Source organism: Falco naumanni, chromosome 3, assembly GCF_017639655.2.
Source record: "Falco naumanni isolate bFalNau1 chromosome 3, bFalNau1.pat, whole genome shotgun sequence".
NCBI lineage: Eukaryota > Metazoa > Chordata > Aves > Falconiformes > Falconidae > Falco > Falco naumanni.
This window is the reverse complement of record NC_054056.1, coordinates 102,454,255-102,474,077: the sequence shown is the minus strand read 5'-3', so window position 1 is coordinate 102,474,077 and position 19,823 is coordinate 102,454,255. Positions and strand designations below refer to the sequence as shown.

The following is a 19,823-nucleotide window of genomic DNA, read 5'->3' as shown; positions in this document are numbered from 1 at the left end:
CTACTTGAGATACTAGGGTCAAAGCGCACACAAATCTACTCCCCCCACCCCAAGATCAGCAGCAAAACTTCGGCTTCATTTCAGTAGTACCGGATCCACATCCTACTAAGAGGGAAGTAACACTTGCATTTGGAATAAGAAAGTCTATTTCTGCACATAAGAGTGAAAAGCTCCAGCTTTTTAATCATGGCTTACCTTGGCCCTGGGCATCATTGATGAAGAAAACTGCAACAGTTAAAAAAGCCAAGAGGAAATAGCTCTGTATCTCATACCGACAAAGCATCTTCCTCCCCTCAATACACACAGTATCAGCAGGTCTGAAAACACATAGGAGAAAAAAGAAAACAAAAAAAACCAAAAACTTATTAAACCTGCAAAGATAAAGTATCCACCTTAATGAGAAGTGTGGGCAAAATCTGGATTCCATTTAAAAAATATTAGGAATTTGTAGACATCAGTGAAGCCAAGATTTTATTCTGACAGCAGCTTTATAACCAAAACATATTTTACCTGAAAGGGACAAAGAACATCATTTGGGCTACTCAACAGTTCTGAAAATTCAACCCATGTAAAGAAAAAAACTTTAAGCATACATGAGCACTAGGAGTAGAGCGTGCTATGCATAACAAGCTAAAATGGGCATCTCTACACAATCCAGTGTTGCAAGCACCTAATGAAGATGCCTCTGGTAGAGAACTCTGAAGCTCTCAATACCAAAGTAGGACTAAACCAGTCATCTACTTCTTATTCAGAAAGCATCCAGAATGGGGTGTGAAATTATGTATTTCAGGATTTGTAATTAAAAAAAAAATGAGATGAGAATTGCCCTGCAAGCCTACCATAAAACAGCAAATAGACGTACTCAATAACTCCAGTGAAATAATCATTGATCAGTTCAACTAAGCAATTTTGCACATCAGTTGTCAAAAAACACAGAAATTGGTTCGGAGGAAACACAAGTCCTCTTCTCACTGTCCTCTACAGCCTACTCTATTTTTCCTTTTCCCATCTTACTCAAAAGATTCTACTCTTTCTGTTGTACTACCTGTCACTTAATGTGACTAAAGCAGACACAGCTCAGAAGACATGCAGCATATCAGCTGAATAAGCACTAATTCTATTTGTAGGTAATAGCATGGTCAAAAATATTTAGTCCAATCAGTTAGGAACCTCAGCACTTCAGAGTGCAGCTCTGGTACATGAATCCTCAAGGTAGTCCTAGGTGAACTAGCTGGGTTACAGGAAGCAATTCTGGTGCCAAAGAACAAGTTCCAGAATGGGTAATTTATCTGTCCACAGAAGCTAGGTTAAGAACAGTACAAAATTCCTTATCTGAACTTGGCCTTTAACGCTTTCCAGTACAATTGTTCAACAGATATAGAAGCACCTCTCAAGATATATCAACGTGTTCATAATAATGTGCTTATAAATGTTTGTTTATCACTCAACTTTACTGCACTGGTTTTAGCTGATTTTCCGGGCCAGGAAGAAGAATTTTTGCTGCCCTCTCCTGTTAGCGTTTTACGGGAGAATTAGATTAAGGTAATTAATAGTAGATTTCTTTCTGTCACCAAAGAGTCAGCATTTGAAGGTTTACTTTGGTAAATTTTGGTTTACATATTTCCGTGTTGCAGGTCCCTCTCATTTACCTCCTGTGTCACTTTCTCAAACATTCCCAACATACCATAATCGAATTTGCCTTCCATGCTTTCACTGTCTTCTGAAGAAGGCACAAAGCAAGTGGTACAACTACTATCTAATATCAAAGGCAAACTAAAGTACCTCAACTATTATTAAACAGATAACTGGACAAGACCTACATCTCCTTTTCTCTTCAAGTATTTATGATTTGCCATAATTATCCCAGGACTTGGTAGGTCTGCTATTACAAATCCCAGTCATGAATGCGTGATATGCTACCTAGAAATATATAGGAGTCTTAAACACTGTGAATTCCATCCCCACAGGAGGTTACCTAGGTTTTAGCCAAATTATCAACAAATTTCACACGAATTAAATATATATTACGAATCTATATCTTACAGTATAGATCTCTCAAGACAGAGGCAAACAGCTAGATCCAGTAACACAGATGTGTGCCAGAAACAGGTATTGCTATGCCCAGTTCTTAGGACACACCCTCCAGACAGAATTCAGAAACCCAAGCAAAGTGCACAGGCTTCCTACTACATAAAAACAAAGTGCCAGACACCCAAGGATTGGATCCATGTGAGTCAGCAGAGTCGGCAGACAGTTTCCTAGTGATAGGCAACAGGAAAAAGGAAGAGTTAGGTCTTAAACAGTCTGAAATTCACCCCTTGTGCATCTCACAATGGGCATTGATGCTTCTCCCTTCACTCAGGAACAACCCAGAGCAACTAAACATAGACTCTTCAAAGAAGAGTGTACAACTCATTCTTCAATGCAGTCACCATTGATGATGTGCAAATCTTTCCACGTAATAACCTAGACATTAAAATATTCACTCACGTTGATGGTTCCCAGTCTGCTAGATTTGATATAAACCCTCCTCCCAAATAAGAGCTATGAATACTAACTGATGGGTAATCCTGCATAGAAACACTCTTTACAGATGCTTTTAGAGAAAAGTCATTGCGCAGAGGTGGTTCATTGGGATACATACAGCTGGTGCTAGATAAACTGGGCACAAGGTCACCTCTGCTCTGACCTGCACTTCAAGGTTCAGCTAACTAGGAAAGGTAACCACTGGTCTGCGGCCACCTTGTGGCTGACATCATCTGGGAATAAAAAGAAATATCTTATTGATCCTGCTCTTTATTAACTATTTGTAAAAATTATTGGACAGACTAGCCCTGGCAGCAGAGGCCAAACGCGGCCAAGCAGGGAGGCCTGCCCGTGAGGCGAGTCCCGCTCCCCTGGGCGCTCACAGCTCCTCTCCCCGGCGGGCTCCAGGACGCCTGCCTGCCTGCCTGGGGCCTCTGCGCCGGCCTTGGGCGACAGGGCACCTGCTCCTGAGGGAACAGCCTGCCTCCGAGGCCTCCCAGCCCGGCAGAAACGGGACACACACCCCCGCGCTCCGCAGAACGCGGCCAGCCCAGGCGGAGAGGCAGAGCCGCCTCGGCACAGCCCTGCCACCCCTCCCCACGGCCGGCGGCTTCGTGCTGCCCTTCTGAGTGGGAACCCGGGGTTTCTTCTCCCATCTCGGCGGCTCGTCACGGAGCAGCGTGGCCCGGCGTCCACCCGCTGCCTGGGGACAGTCACACGTTCCCCGGGGCGACGATCCGCGGGGCGAAGAGAAGAGCGCAACCTGCCCCGGCACCGCCGCGGCCTCGAGGGAGCCGCCGGGCCCGCCGCCATGGCCGCCGCCCCCACACGGGAAGGGCGGGAAAGCGGCAGAGGGGCCGGCGGCGAGGCTGAGACGCCGTCCCGGCTCCGGCAGAGCCGCCGGCGGTGCCACGACCCGGCAGGCGCGTTTCGTTCGCCTCTCCACAGCCCTCGCAACACGGCTCCAGCCGCTCCTGACGCCCCGCTGCCACTCACTGCCCACGGGCCTCCCGTTTGCGAGCCAGGTCCCCCACCCCGCAAGTTAAAGGGTCAGGGGGGAGCGCGTTGCCTCCGCCGAGCTGAGGCGAGACGCAGGGGCTGCCCGCCGGGAACCCCACGCCGGCGGGGAGCGGCGGCTCGGGGGCGGGCTCGCCTGCCCGGGCAGCCACCCGCGGTAACACCCGCCGGGCGTGAGGAGACGTTGTAAAGCGTGCCTCCGTTTTAAAGCGTGACCGGTTATTTTTTAGTTGTTGTTTTTTAGAAGTAAGGCTTTCGCGGGAGTTTCTAAGGGGTTCCCCCCTCCCCACCACCCTTCCGCCTCCTCCCTCGGCCAGCTCCCCCGCCGGGGCTCCCCTCGGGCCGCCGCGGGGGTGGCCGGGCAGGTGGGCGGGAGGCGCTGCCGCCGCTGACCCCCCGCCCGCCTCGCCCCAGCTCTCGAAGGAGACGACGCGGAGCTCACACCGACCTGTGCGGGCATCAGCGGGGGAGCCGCCGGCGGGGCGTGCGCAGCTCGCTTTCACGCGTGGCTGCGGGTGCTGAGACGGCTGCGGGAGAGCCGCTTCCCTCCCCTCTAGCCGCTCTTCCCCTCGCTGCGCCGCATCTGATAAGGCGAAAGGGGAGAGAAAGGAGGCGGGCAATTATAGAGCAGAAGGTGGAAAGAAGGGGGGAGAAAAAAAAAAAAGGAGGGAGAGGGAAAAAAAAAAAAAAAAAAAAGAGGCATGAGCGGTGCCTGAGCTCCAGCCCCCCGCCCCCGAGCCCGACCTCCGCGGCGGGGGCGCGGCCAGGTGCGCGGGGAGGCGGGCGGGGCGGGGCGGGGGGGGCAGGTGCTGTGCATGGCGGTGTCCTCTTTCTTCTGTTTTTTTTTTACCTTCTAACTCATGTTCCTCTCCTCTAAGTCCCTCGTTCGCTTCGTTTTCAATGATTTAGAAGGTGCCTACTCCGCAGTACGGCTTGGAATGGGAGTATCCCCCGGTGCCGTGTAGTGCGGTGTGTGGATTAATGATTCATCAGGGAAATATTTATATTAAAGTGTTCAAGCACTAGTCTGGCTTAGTATAAACCTTGATTAAAAGCGTCGTAGTACATATGCACGTTTTTGCCCTATGGACGGACACTGCGATGGGGACGTGGCATTGCGAATTCCTACAGAAATACGAGTTACCTTGAGCTATACACTACCGAATTTCCAATTAAGGCTACTAATAAGTCCCGAGAATTTAAGAGGTGAATGAAAATACTCGTTACAACATGACTGGCCGTCTGTATGAAATTACAAATGAAATCACCGAAGAACTACAGTAAAGAAACAACAGCTGTAGGTGAAACAGAGATGTGCATCCCTTTTTTACTGTAAATCGAAGCCCCTTGTAGGGGCGAGGAAGGCAGTAAGTCTCGTGGAGGCGACAAGGACTAACTGTAAAGCAGAACCTCCTGTTGCCATGTAGTATTCCCAGTCCTGCAGGCTCTTGTCCAAATCCACAGTACACAGATACCTTTCCACTAAATCTGCAGCAGTGTTTGAGCTTTAAAGAAACTCTTTAAGTCAGGTTGTTTTCTATAGCAAAGGTTAAAAAGCATTCCTACATCTAAAAAGCATCTCCAGATCTAGGAATCTGGGAGATCCTGCTGTCTGCAGTTATTCCACTGCACCTCCAGCTGGGTGCAACTTTTACACCAGTCAAGAAGAGAGTAGTTTGCAAGGTAACAATTCCTCTGACGCAGTAAGACGTTCAGCTCATTGACGTGAAACATGAAACATTTCCTACCTTTTCAGTCCCTAATTTATGTATTTAGCTAAACAGTAATATCCAGAAGACAAGGAAGCAGATGGATAGGTCTATTTGCAATGCCCTTGAAAACTCGGTAAGTGTAGCAGAGCGATAAATCAGCCTAATCCGTGACTGCTGCTGGCTCGTGTGTTTCAGGGCAGGACAAGGAAAAGCCAGCTAAAGTCTGGCTCCCTCTCTCTCAGTCGTCCGTCCCCCCCCGCCCCCGATTTATAATGTAGTAAGCAAAGTCCATGAGCACCATCGTGTGGTTGCAGCTAGTCAGAGTACTGGGACTGAGTAAAAAATCTCTAGAATCCCGCCGATGGGTAAATAGATTCTGTAACTCTGCATCCTTCAAATTACTTTATACTTTAATCACCTGTTTGCAGCAGAAATGAGACTAACATTTTACGTTTATGCAAAGTGTGTGCTTTCAAGAGTAACTCAGCTGATTTTATCAATATCAGTTTATTCTCCTGATTTACAATGCTATTTTTTACACTATTTGCCCACTTTTTAGAGCGAATCACACGTTGCCATTCAGCTTTACTCAGCTTTCTCTGGAAAGCGCCATAGATCTCCTTACATAATTACAAGGAACAGCTCGTGTTCAAAAGTTCAAGCTAAGATTTAAAATTTAAAGCTTCCTTGAAAGAATTTCTGTAAGATGCACATCTACAGATAGAGTAAGATCACAATAGGCACAATATCAATGTGCAGATGATTTACCAATGTTTACTTTTTGTCTTCCATCCAAAAAAAAAGAACCCTGGAGTTTTAAGAAGAAATTTACTGAATGTAAATTTTCCCCATGAATTTACCTTCTACGATTTTGAACTGGCCAAGCCTTAGTGATTTCAAAAAAAAAACCACAATGATTTACAGCCACCATGTTTTAAAAGCATTCACACCAGCAAGACATGGTCCATCCTTTGTTTGGCTATATAGATTTCACAAAATTCCTATAAATAGGATAACATGGGAATGGTATCAAGAATACAGCTGGAAACAATTCCACTAATCCAACATAAGACAGAAGCAGTGCAGGCTGGTGAGCTCAAAGTGAGCCAGGCTGATTATCTAATGGTACAAGTGAACCAAGAAATGGATCATCAACAGCAGTATTTGTGGGAATTGAACAGAAACAATAATTGATGGTTTTGGTGGCTGTGGGGAAAAATTACACTGTAATTATCAATCCTCACCTTGCTTTAATATCTTCTGCTTTTTAGGATATACTTAGAATATTTCTCTGGGGTTTTTTATATACTAATGAATGCAATGTTAGTTGCTATGCCATTTTTTACAAGACTTGGGAAGTGAGAATATCAAGTTTGGAGGATATTTCTAAATTGTGAATAATTAAAAACTTAACAGGTCTTATATTCTTTCATTACAATTATGTTTATGAAGGTGAATAGTGTTTTTCTCTTCTAAACTAATATATCTTACAAACAGATGTACATTTTTAAATGCCCTCTCTCCCCCACTATCCAATTGCATTCAAAGGTTTTGACTATGGAACATCCATTTGTGTGACTCAAACTAGTCCCTAGGCCTAACAACAATCCATAGATATTTTTTTTTATTTTATTTTTTGCTGTTAAAAGAACTAAAGAACACAAAGACAGAGGTAATAATTGAGGTAAAGCATAGCTGACTTTTTCTTTATATTTTGTAATTTTTATTAAATAGAATGGTACATACAATGCTTTTTGAAAAGTGGTTTGCCAAGATCAGTCTGTCAACACTTGCAATAATTAAGTGATTTATGAAGTCATGTGCTGAGAGATGGGAGAAGGACTTAGGACTGTATTTTCCAAATTAAAAACAGAGAAAAAAATTTAATGAAAAATGTAATTGCGATACACTGCCTCTAACATATTTGCCGTGCTTACTTTTTAAAGTTTACCTTCATTAGTTAAGACAATTACACAGCTATATTGTGATATGAATATGTAATGAAACAACTTCTGGAAAAGGTAGCTAGTCTATTTTTTGTGATTTTTTTTTTTCTAATGACTTCCTTTGTGCTACAACTATTTCTCTGATACCAGCCCCACAAATGTGGCTTTTTACATCTCTATTTTTAGGCAGGAGCTGTCAGAGTAGTCCAGCTTTGCATCATTATCGGTTGGCATGCCTGATAAGTCATTTTCATTTCCTTGATACTTTTTAGGAGATTTCAGTGCTGTCAGCATTTAGTGAGTTGCTCAGTTTATTCATCTGAAGCTTATTACACATAATGAGGTAAGTGAAAGGGATACATAAGAAGCCAGACTGATGCCATGGCCATTGAACTGTAACTGTTCATGTTTAGGATTGGTCCTGCTCCTCCAAATGTGCAGGAAAGGGAGCAAAACTGAGCAAATGGAACATAGGGAGGTGGGAAAATACCAATATTTCTTGGTCATGTATTTTTCTGTTCATCTCTTGGTATGAAGGTTCCAGAAGGTGATGGAACTGATAAAGGTATGGCAAGTTTAGTGTTTCATGAAGTTATGTTTTCATTCTGCAGTCAAATTAGATCCTTTTAGATTTGTGAAGTAAGATTAATCTATCCTGGTTTATACTTCAGCATCTGAGCTAGTTGTTGAGCTCTTTTCTGGCCAATGCTGAGGAACAGACATAGCTCGATGAGCCTGGAGACACAGCCAGGAGCTAAGCTCCCTTTTCTTAGGCTCTGACAAGTGTAGCTCATCCAGATCCATTTAGGGAGGGAGTTCAGCCACACATTATGGTCCATGAGCAGCAGGGAGGCTGAGTTCAACCTGCTGAGAAACTGGAGCCCCAAGCACTAACTTAACTCCTGCACCCACAGCCTCCTCGCAGCTGCAACGAAAGGGCAGCCCACCAGAGAAGTGATGTTATCCTCACATGATGCTCACACAGTAGGAGCCCATCTCACCTCACTGGGCAGGGAGGGTTTGTGTGTTCCTTCTCCCTCAGGCTGCAAGGAGAGGGAAGAATTTCCTGGTCTGCTGCCAAGCAGTGTTCTGGACCCATGAGCATTACCCAGGATCACAGAACCATTGGAAGACATGTCTAGAGAACATCCAGTCCAACCCCACTGTTCATGGAGGGTCAGCTAGAGCAGGTTAAACACAGCCATGTCGAGTCAAGTTATGAGTATCTCCAAGAATGGAGACTCCACAGCCTCTCTGAGCAACTTACTCCAGCATCTGACAACCTTCTCGGGGGGGCCTGTGTGGGGGTGCATGTGGGGGTGTGCGTGCAAGAAAGTGTTTTCTTGTGTTCAGATGGAATTTCATGTGTTTCAATTCATACCCGTTGCCTTTTTCATACCCATTGCCTTTTCATCCTGTTGCTTGGTGCAATGAGAAGAGTTTGGCTCCCTCTTTGTCATTCCCTTCTATCAGGTATTTATCCATACGGAAAAGATCTCCCTGAGCCTTCTCTTCTCTAGCTTGAACAGGCCCAGCTCTCTCAGCCTCTCCTCTTTATGAAAGATGCTCCAAGCCCTTAACCATCTCCATGGCCCTTCACTGGACTCACTCCAATAAGTCCATGTCTCTCCTGTACTGGTGAGCCCAGTACTTGACCCAGCATCCAAATGCAGCCTTGCCAGGGCTGAGTAGAGTGGAAGGATTGCCTCCTTCAACCTGCTGGAAATGCTCTTCCCCATGCAGGCTGGGAAGCTGTTTGCCTTCTTTTCTGCAAGGGCACAGTGCTGGTTTATGGTCACCTTGGTGTCCAGCATGCCCAGGGCCTTTTCTGCAAAGCTGCTTTCTAGTCAGTCACCCACCAGTATGTACTGGTACCTGGGGTTATTCCTTCCTAAGGGCAGGAGCTTGCACTTCCCTTTGCTGAACTTCATGAGGTTCCTGTTTTGCCATTTCTCCAGCCTGCTGAGGGTGCTCTGAATGGCAGCACATCCCTCCTGTGTATCAGCCACTCCTCCCAGGTTTTTCTGCAAACTTGTTCAAGGTGCACTCCCCACCATTGACCAGTCCGTTAATAAAGGTTAAACAGCATTGGCTCTGATATCAACCCCTGGGGTACATCCCTAGTGACTGGCTTCCAGCCGGACTTCTCGCTGGTTGCAACCTCATGAAGTGCAACCAGGAATTCAGCCAGTTTTTGGTTCATGCCACTGTCCACTTCTCTAGCCCATGCTCCAACAGTGTGTCGATGAGGAAGTTATGGGAGAAAGCGTTATTAACAGTAAGATAAACAACTTTTCAGTTAAAATGCAAAACCCATAATCACCGCTCCCACTTGCTCCCAGACTGCATGCTGAGACTTCATCAGCTGTCCCGAGAGAGAGATGTGTTTGATGGGCAGATCCTGGGAGGCTGCCGACATGGAGGCAGGGTGCTCTGAGCAAAGAGGAAAGACCAGACTTTGTGATGTTTGGATCTACTAGCAGCTGGAAATAGGTAGGCTCAAATATGATATTGGGCTGGCCCAAGCGAGCACAGATTTCTTTTCACCAGATTACACTGCAGTGCAGATTAAGTTGCAGCCCACCAATGGTAAAACATTACACAGCAAAGCCCCCATTTTTTACTGAATAAGCAGAAGTCCTACAGATTCTGGCTGGCTGTGCCAGAAGTAATTTTCTTCAAAATTAAATCCAGGCTGAAATGAACATTTAAACCCAGTAAGAGCTGGAAGCAATACCATGGTGGTCTCTGTAATATATACTTAGAGTAATGAATACAAGAGATGTCTGGAACAAGGGTGAATTCCTTTCCAAATAACATGTATCTTAAGCTATTACCTAAAAGAAGCAGAGCTTCTCATCTATTTCCTACTGAGCTTCTTGTCTGAGCTCCTACCCTACATACTCGTGAATGCTCCAGTTACACATCTCTGATCGGCCCCAGTCTACTTTCAGCACTTTTCCACTATACGTGGCCATGAGAGTAAAATGCTTGACAAGAGGAACAAGAATAGTTAAATGCTGTCCAATGATCCATTTTTCCACCTTGTTGATTAATGCAAAACCCTGAATTTTCAGTTTTTCTAATTTGCAATTTTAGGAAAACCACATCTGTTCATTAGGATCTGAAAAATAATTATGGAATTGTCTCCTACGATAATACTGCTTGACAACACATAGAGGTGGGGTTTTTTGCCACTGAATAAATACCCAAACAAAACTCACTTATAAGATAGCAATTTATATTGTTCATAAATTTTATTCATCTGTTTCTTTTGTATAGTTTTAAACAGCCTGGTTCTCTTTGCTGGTTTTGTTTTAAGGGATTTGATGTGGATGACAAGGTTCAGAGATGGGTGCTTTGTTCCCCTACACATTTTTAAGCATCACAATTGGAATTTTCAAGAATAGACTCAGTCTTACAGTATTTACCTAAGTATATGTTAAACGTATGAAGTTAGCTTTCCACAAATAAAATGCTAAATTGACCTTAGCAGAAATCTTACAAAAGACAAGTGATACTGAAATTTGTATTTGCCACAGAAAAACCTATTACTGTAAAAAATCATAGCCTGCATTTCAGGGTAATTTTACATAAAATGTGAATGGAGAAAACCAAGAGAAATATTAATATTCTAGTTGTTGCAAACAGCTCAATAAAATTACCCCTACTCAATTACTGAAGAAATTCCGTATGCCTTCCATTTTTACATTTCAGGGGCATTTAAGCAGCTGAAATAACCGTCACTAAATTTTTTTTCCAATAAAAATCAGTATACTGGTATTCTCACTTTATCAGGAATGAGAATTTACAGCAGCTGAAAACATTTTTTCCAGTTGTGAGGCAATAACAGAGGGGGGCAGTCTTGGACCAGAATCTCCTTTGTGTATTAACAAACCCCTCTCCGGCTTCTGAGCGTCCAAATTCCAGTACTGCATCTGCTAAGACACAACACTTCAATAGCTCCCGTCTGATCTACGTTGTAAGACTCAATAAATTATCAGCTGTAAAGACCTGCATGACTCAGTTTCTGTGCAGAAGGGTTCCACTCAGCCAAAGCCAACCCGTACGAAGCTTCTCTCCAGAGAAGAAGGTGCTGCCGTGGGATGGACTGTGGTGCTGCTCAGGATTACTGCTGAAGTCGTAGAGTGGTACCTACCCTCCAAGAGTATGTGTGGCTGTTGTCAATGAGCTGTCTCAATATTTGCCAAGAGTTGATGGGATCAAGAGAAGAAGGAGGCAAAGTTTTGGTTCTGCTCTGCACATGTTGCAGAACTAGCTCTCTGTGTCTCCTGTGCACCCAGGAAGTGCTTGGACATTTCCCACTGAACATGACTTAAGTACCTTAAATATAAAGCAAAAAATGACAGGATATTACACAGGAGGAAAGCAAGTGTATATACTAGCCCTAAACAAATAGCTGGCAGTAATTATGCTCCAAAGCGATTGATCTGATGACTTAAAGAATTATAGGGTATTGTGACAAAGAATGTGAAAGCTGAAAAAAGGAGACGCAGTAGTTTGCAACCACAAAAAGCAGATAACATCTCAAAAGCTTTGGGGTTAGCCTTCCCCCCACCCCCCCCACCCCCACCCACACACACACACACCACTCCCCGACTATATTTTATGCAGTTGTACAAGTTTTTGCAGCATCTAGATCTTGCACTGAATATCACCTCAATCCATGCTCTTCACAAAACCCAGGTAAAAATAGGACACTTAGCAACACTCCATCTATGATGTTACACCATTTTCTAGTATTTGTTGAGTGAACTGCAGTGACTGACTTCTCATCTCAGGCTTTTTGACAAAGTACTGTAATCCGCATGTCAACTCTTTTTTGCTATTTCCTTTCAATTATCACTGTTTGGGTAATCTTTGGGTTGTAATCTTTAATTTACAGGTGGCATCCTTCATAAATGCGAGTTTAAATGTTCTTGTAATATTGTCACTGGCCACCATAATGTTCTTTATCATACAGTGCACAGAAGAATGTTTTTCCATGGCCTGTTTAACACAGTGCTTAAGGTAAGTCAGTTTACAACAGGGCCCTGAGGAAAACAGAGCCTTGAAGAGCACAACATTTCTTACAGCACAGTCTTCAGAGATACTGGTGGAGTAGTCTATATTCTTCATTATCTTACACAACTAAAATCTCTGTCCCTAGATTTGCAGTATTGGAAGGCTAGCTAAAACATCTGCTTCAGGTCACTAGGCATTTAACAACGTTGTTATTATTTTAAATAGTTGTTATTAATATTGTTATCGTTATTATTATCATCATCATTATCATTGTTATTGTTGTTATTATTATTAATGTGATTATTCAGCACATGGAAAGCAGTTAGTGCTGTCTGGGACATCAGCCAATCTGTCCCTTCAAATATGAGCAGAGTTAGACCTGGAGAATTAGTCCTTAAAATCTGGAAGCTCTGAATGCTTTTGCACTGAGAAGCAAACCTGTGAGTCCTTGTAGTAACAAACCTTATGTTCACATTGCTTCTGCATATGCTGGTTTGTTACAGTTAGTATCAGTCTGTGTAAGAGACTTACTGTACAGACAATTGGACAGCAGCTCAATTAGATCAAGATGGATCATGATCCTATTCTATCCTGTTCAATTGTTTTTCCCTGATGCCAGCCAAAGGAATAACTTGCCCCCCTGTCTCCCATATAGCACAGGTAACTAACTCTCCACGGGGACGGGGGGAGTCAGACTATTCTTTGACTGACATTAATCTTTGGAAAACTCCCCCTCTCATCTCCCTGCTCTCTGTTCCTGTTCAGACTGCCAGCCTGGGAAGCTGAGGGGGAGGAGAGTGAGGGTTGGGGAAATGAGTTGTCTTCAGTAAAATAACTGGGTTGGACCTAAAATATGCTGACTGTAGGAGTCTACAACGGGGACGTCAGTCTATGTAACAATAAAAGCCACTTGGTTGTGATTTGACTGTATTCCACTAAAATCAAGAGTGAAACTCACTTGTAGGGAAGAGGGAAGGTAGTGTCCACGTATTTCAGGGAAAACTATAAGCACCTTCACAATTCCACAAGGTTCAGGCTCAGCTGTTGCACATAGTGGCTCTCCCTGAGCAGTTCTCCACCAGGTCATGCAGAACCATCCAGATGTCTGTCCATTAGCTGCTTCTGTACCGTATCACTAACGATGCACTTTATTACTAACATCAGCTGTTAAGCATAAAGGTACATTTCCAAAAATCATGTTTCTGCCCTTCTCTACAGTCTGAAGTTCATTTTCTGTGTGTCATATCTGCTGATAGGTTCAAAAACTTGGGGAGTTATTGCCTGTACTCTACAGAGAGAAAAAAAAGATGTAACTGGAGGAAGTGAAGAAAAGCTTTCTTTCTCCCATGTGCTACATTCTTCCTGTATTTTTTCTTTTAAAAAAATTCCACCCATGGCCTTTTGCCACGTTCAGCAAATATTACAACCACAAGAGAGGGCAAGTAAGTTCAGATTGCTGTGTGCCTTCTGTTCATTTTCAAAAAATTTTCTTCACATAACTTACAAAATATTTCATAGGATATAAAATTTTCTCAGGAGAGGAACACCGTTGAAATGCAGTGCCGTGACTTATTTCTGGGTTCACAGAATTAGGTGAGAGCCTAGTGTGACACACTTAACACAGCCCATTAAAATAAGTGCCTGAACAAGACTTGGTGCTTTAGGGATGCTGAATAACTGCCTTGTCTATCAGCAGAACAGCATAATTCTGTATTGGCGGTAGTCACAATGAGCATCCACTCTCTTTTTTGTTGCCTTTTTTTTTCTAGAGTGATTTAGAGACTCATCATAGTCAAATCCGTGCTTCTCACGTTGAATGACATTTCTTATTAAACAAAGGCTACATTTGGTGGGCAAGTCCAGTTCCAATTTCCATAATAATTTCCCAAATGTAAGCTGTCTTTTACCATTCTGCTGTTAAAATCAAGCTGCCAATAAAAGGACAGACTGTAGTTTTGCTTCTGCTCTTATAGTCAAGTGGCATTTTTGTAGAGTTAATGGAATTATTCCTGATTTTCAAGTGGGTAAATAAAACAGAAGCTCACCATCAATATTTATATTCAGTATTGTCATTTGCCTAACTGCATTCTCAAAAAATTTTCAACACTGATTGTTAAACTAGTGTTAATTTTCTTCACTTGCCTAGCAAGCATGTAAGATTTATAGGGCTTTCTATATGCAATTAATGTCAGTAATAGTTATTGATGGAGGTAACATTAAACATCTGAATTCTTCACAATTCACAGTCTTTTTACATGACTGAAACCCACATTTTACAGCTGTTGCAGTTCACTGTCATATTTACTTACAAATTCCCACTTCTGTTGTTTTACTAGAAATATTGCATGAACTGTAGCGATACTTATTATTCAGCTATGCCGTTCTTCCTTTGAAAAGCCTGTGAGCTTCCCAAACGCTTGCTTTTTAGCAATGGGCAGGAATGTGCCGGACAAACCAAACCCTCAGCTGAACGTGCTATTGACGGTGTTTGGTATGACTGGCTTCTCAGAGCACCGCCGGCTGTTCTTGTGGCTTTGCTTTTTTTTGTTTGTACAGGGACTGGGGACCGATCCGGCCTCAGCAAGCGGAGCTTGGCACTGGGGCTTGCTACAGAGGGAGCCTCTGGCTGGGAAAGGTGGGGAAGAAGGGGAGCTTGGAGGGGAGCGTGGAGCTGCACATGATGGGTACCTGGCACGCTGGTGACAAGAGCCTGCCAAAACGAAACATATGGGATTGCAAATAGCAAATTGACAGCTACAGAAGATACATGATACATAAAGGGTAATATTTTTCCACAGCCACGGAGCCCATGGGTTGCAGTCAATACAGGGGACGTGTCTTGCTTCCCCTCCGGGGGGTTGCCCAGCAGGCAGCGAACCAGCCAAGGTCTTGCGTGCAAGAGCAAGTTTCAGCTCTGCTCCTCCACAGGCTTCCTGGATGACCTTAGATATCCAGGTTGCCCATGTGGGTTTTACCTCCTCGACAGTGGGTCTAGGGGCTCGTCAGGTGACACTTTGGTAGATGTGGGAGTGGGGAACCCGAGGAAGTGCTGCCAGTTGTTAAACCTGTTGAACGTGAAGATGTATAAGCCAGCTGGTAAGGCTACAGTCGCAGTTGCAACATGTTTGGTAACTACTGGTGAAATCTTCAGTGCTGATGGCCCTCTAAGCACCTGTGTGGGTTAACAGGTACTTTTAAATGGATTTTTTTTTATGTTGTTTTTTTCTTTTATGTCACCACCTAAATTCTCTATAATTCACTTTTGAATTCCTCATTTGGTTTTGGACACTGCCTCTGCCTCCTTCTGCTATGGGGGGTGAGCAGAAGCTGCCCTCGTACCAAGGGCTGAGATGTCAAACACCGAGGTACATGACTGTGGTGCAAAGGACGTAGAGGGAGAACCATCACTGAAGCATAAGGGAGGTATATAAACACTTCAGGACATCTGAGAGTTACAGTACATGTCACATTGCAAGGAGTGGAATAAAACTCAGGTTTAAGTGGAAATAGCTGCTGCTACCTTTGTTCTCATCTGCTGTGGTTGCAGTAGCTGCTGCTCCTTCTTAAGATCTCATTTCCCTGACAGGAGCAGGTTGCTGCCTTGCTACTCCTTGAGTGAAATCAGTCCTTTTCAGGATAACTTAAAAACAGTAACACCCAAGAAGCAGGAAGAGTCTGCTGGAACATGCAGAAAGTAATTACGTATGATCACTTATATACACAGACTGCAGCTCAGCTGACAAATGGCTCTGGTCCCTTTGACTGGCGATAGGCAATTCAGAAACAAAGCTGTCCTTGAGTGAGAGGCCACTTTGCATCTTGACAAAAAGCATTAAGAAGAAAGGAAAAGGAGACACATTTCTTGGGACATTTAAGAATAGCACATCATCATAGTCAGTTCTGCATGATACAATTGTGCAACAGTTTCTCGGAGAATTGGCTGGACAGCCAGGAAGTTCTTTCTCATCAACAGCGCTAATTGAATATACAGCTGGGTAACTCCAATAAAATTACCAGCAGTCAGATAATTGAATTTGCTGATACTAAGTGGTGGTTATCAGGGATGTCATTCAGTTGTTCACACATAGGTGTCTAGTGCCATTTGACACATCCTACAGTATTTAAGGCATCTTCTGGGACTTTGTCTCTAGATGTGATTTTGAGGGGGCATGGGCTTCCCCACAGGTCCCTCTCTGCCCCGTGAGAATGTCTCAAATACCCTAAAGCATCTTTAGATGGCACTTGAAACTTATGCGTAGGCAACAGAACCAACCCCCTGGTTTCTGAGTTCAGATTCCAATTAGATAAGTAGAAGTAGATGCCATCACCCTGCTGTGGTGGTTTTTCAGATTACCTGCAGATCAGGGAAGAGAGCACTGCATTAGCCCAGTGCCAAAGGTCATATTTGTAATTACAAGCCCATTGTTAGGAGTTAATCATGGTAACTACTGGAAGAGGGTATCATCAAAGAGCCTTTAAAATGTGGACAATTTGACCCTAATTATAAATTTTTTCTTCCTCTATTATATGGCTTCCTGAAGCTCTGCACATTAAGACAGCATTGTTTGTTTTTTGCAAAAGAAACAACGAATAAGAATTAAAGTAGAAGTTTTCTATGCCTTCATCTTCCAAATATAATCTCCACCTGAACCAGAAGAGAAGATTTTAATTTTTTTTTACTATGTAGGAGATAAGGTCAAGGGGATTTACACTTAAATGGGCTCTGGAATGGAATACTGATGCTGTTATAAGGAAGGTGAATCAATAGCCATTGGAAAATAGTCTCTTAGGAAAACGAACAGTAATACAATCGTGCAGATACATGTACAGCAGGTAATGAAACATAATTTAAAAAGTGTAATGCATATTTTATAATGAAAACTGAACATTTAAGAGAGTAACAGCACCCTTTTGTAAATGCTTCTTGTAAGCATATTTTGTAATAGATGGTTTGCCTGCTGGAGCGTAATGGAAAATGAAATATTGAATGTTTTTAATATTCAACAGGATCTTGTTGATTTTGGCAACACAAACAAAGCACACACACATCCCAAACTGCAGTAACAAACAAAAGGGTGCAGTAAGTTATCTTCAAAAAGCAGTTGAGCTCACAATGCCTGTAAAACCAAACAGGCAACAGGAAAATGTAACATTAAGATCTTAAATACTTTCATGTTTCTTCCTTTCCAAGTTAACCCATAAAAGCTAGTGGGTTCCATTGCAATATTTAAAGGAGTTTTAAGAAAATCTTGTTTCTAGAAATACTTTGCAGGTAAAGCAAGGATGTTAGGGCACTTTGCGAATAGAAATTAAATGGATTTCTGATCCTGCAAACTACTAAGCACTTCTTCCAAGTGAAATCACTTAATATTTCCCAGGCTTTGCTCAGCATCATGCTTAATTAAACTTTTGCTGATAAACATGAAGAGCTCAGTTTGGCCCCATTGCTGGACTCCATTGACAAAACAGCTGTTAAGTCAAGCCTGCTTATCTGCATGTATATTTTTAGTTGATACATGCAGTGTTTGCTGATATATATAAATATTTCATAAAGATTTTAGAAATCAAAAATATGAAAAAAAAGTTTTCATCACTTCATAGTGTAAATGAATATTGTTTCTTTAAAGGAAATGTTTTGTTTGGGTAGCTTGTTACATTTGAAACAAATATTTCACAAACAAATAAATCTTCACTACGTTCTTATACAGTGCATTTTATGTTCTTAAATACAAAAGTATTCATTACAACTTTGGTTTTATTGAGAAGACAGAGGTAAAAATGTAAACCGTACATTTTGTCATAAACCTGCTTTTCTCCTCTGTGATGCTATTAAGAAACGTAATGGGACAGAACCTTTCCATACTACACCCTGTCACTGCACTTGCCTGATGGATGCTCTTCTCCATTCTACATTCATTCTGCTTCTACTTTAAAATCATCAATAAGAATTTTAAAAGAACTAACTGGATTTTTTTGTTGTTGTTGTTGATTTTTTTTGTTTTGTTTTGTTTTTCAAAAAACCCCTATGGTTTGTATATACTACGTATTTTCCAGCTACAATTTAGTAATAGGCATCATATTGCAGGTTTTGCTTAGGTAAAATTTTCCCTGGGAGATTCAGTGGAGGTTTGCCTGAGAAGTGCAGGTAAGAACTAGTATTCCCTGAGTTATGTTTGGGTACAAAAACAGAAAAGTATAATTTCTGTTCATTACACGTTCCACCAAAAACATAAGGGGCAAAAGGAGCATTTCTTAACTGGATGGAGGGAGAAATATTTTTGGGTTTTTTTTTCCTGTTTGGTACAAGTCACTGTAAAATCTGAAGAGGAAAACATAAATCCTAATGATTAAATTCTCCAGTCACTTACAGTTTACAGTGAAGATGTGAGTTTATGTGGTTCTAAGCCCAGCTATGGTTGGGAAGCTGTACTCCAGCCAGGATGTGATGGAGGGAAGGAGCAGAGGGTCTGTGGTAGCTCATCCATAGATGAGGAAAACAACATTCTTTGGAGTTCTCTCATCTTTTCTTTCCATAAACTGAGGAAGTCCATGAAAGCCATGGTCATACTCTGTTATGAACCATATGAAGGTTTGTTAAGAGTAAGTGTGGTGGTTTTTTATACCTCAAATGATTTTTATTCCATCATTCTGGTAACTTTGTCTTATTTTGTTCTCGTATCTCAAGACTTTGTTTGTATGTTAGCTATCATTCGACAGCAAAGCAGCAGATAGTTCATGCATTTTCCTGAAATCTTAGGCTTGATAAATAAGCACTGCTAATTCATGAAAAGCTAGTGATGCTGACCATGATTAAGAGCCCCTCAAACACAGACGAGTAAAAATGACAAAGAAAGCAGGGCCATTATGACCTTCAAGAACCAATTTTCGAGCTGGAAGCAGAAAATCAGACCATTATTAACTATGTGGCAAAAGAAATAGAATAGGGAAGAGAACAAAGTACGTCCATAAATCACTGGCAGAGGCGGAACAGCCTGGTGGGCATGGGTTGTCCTTTAGACCAGTGTTTCCCAGCTTGTCCTGCTTGGGCGCACACAGCAGCAGGAGCTGTAGGAACATTTCCCTGTAAAAGGAGGTGTTTGGCTGCTCAGGCATGATGCAAACACCCCTTCAGAATGGCCTGCATGCTGCTAGCTGTCCACATGCAATAACCTAGTGACCATTTTGTAGAAGCCTGGGTAGAAACACCTTAGGAACAGAGGCAAGAAGTTGCACGTAAATATAAGAGAATTCCTTATGGCTCTAATTGCCTGAAAATTCTGAAATCATCAATTATTATTTGACAAGTCCATACAAAAGCCAGTAGGCAACTGTTGTACTCTAAGTTCAGTGGGAGCTACGGTGACATAGGATGGGAAAGCTATTGTGTGTATAGCAGCATTTGTATAAGAGACAAGACAATTTGTGCTACCTGGCATACAGTGCTCTTGAAGCTAAGCGTTTCTTTTTAAGTGTATTCTTATGCAACTTGAGTTTCAACAGTCCTGGAAATTCACAGCTCCCACGGACAATATGAGAATGAATACCTAACTGCAATAATACAGCCATTTTTCTGGGGGACACTCCGTTTGACAGTTAC

At 42.8% G+C, this 19,823-nt stretch overlaps 1 protein-coding gene across 4 annotated transcripts in view; it reads right to left on the bottom strand.

The window, feature by feature from the left end:
* The window catches only part of COL14A1 (collagen type XIV alpha 1 chain), a 123,461-nt gene extending 119,278 nt beyond the window's left edge, over positions 1-4,183 (bottom strand). For 3 of the 4 annotated variants that reach the window (XM_040587645.1, XM_040587648.1, XM_040587647.1), the window contains exons 1-2: positions 3,992-4,182; positions 196-317 (exon numbers count right to left, since the gene is read on the bottom strand). In XM_040587645.1, the coding sequence (XP_040443579.1) occupies positions 196-283 (88 nt within the window). In that variant the 5' untranslated portion in view covers positions 284-317; positions 3,992-4,182. Of the gene's footprint in view, positions 1-195; positions 318-3,991 lie in introns of all 4 variants that reach the window. The other variant, XM_040587646.1, reaches the window with a different exon arrangement.
* Between the last annotated feature and the right edge of the window lie 15,640 nt (positions 4,184-19,823).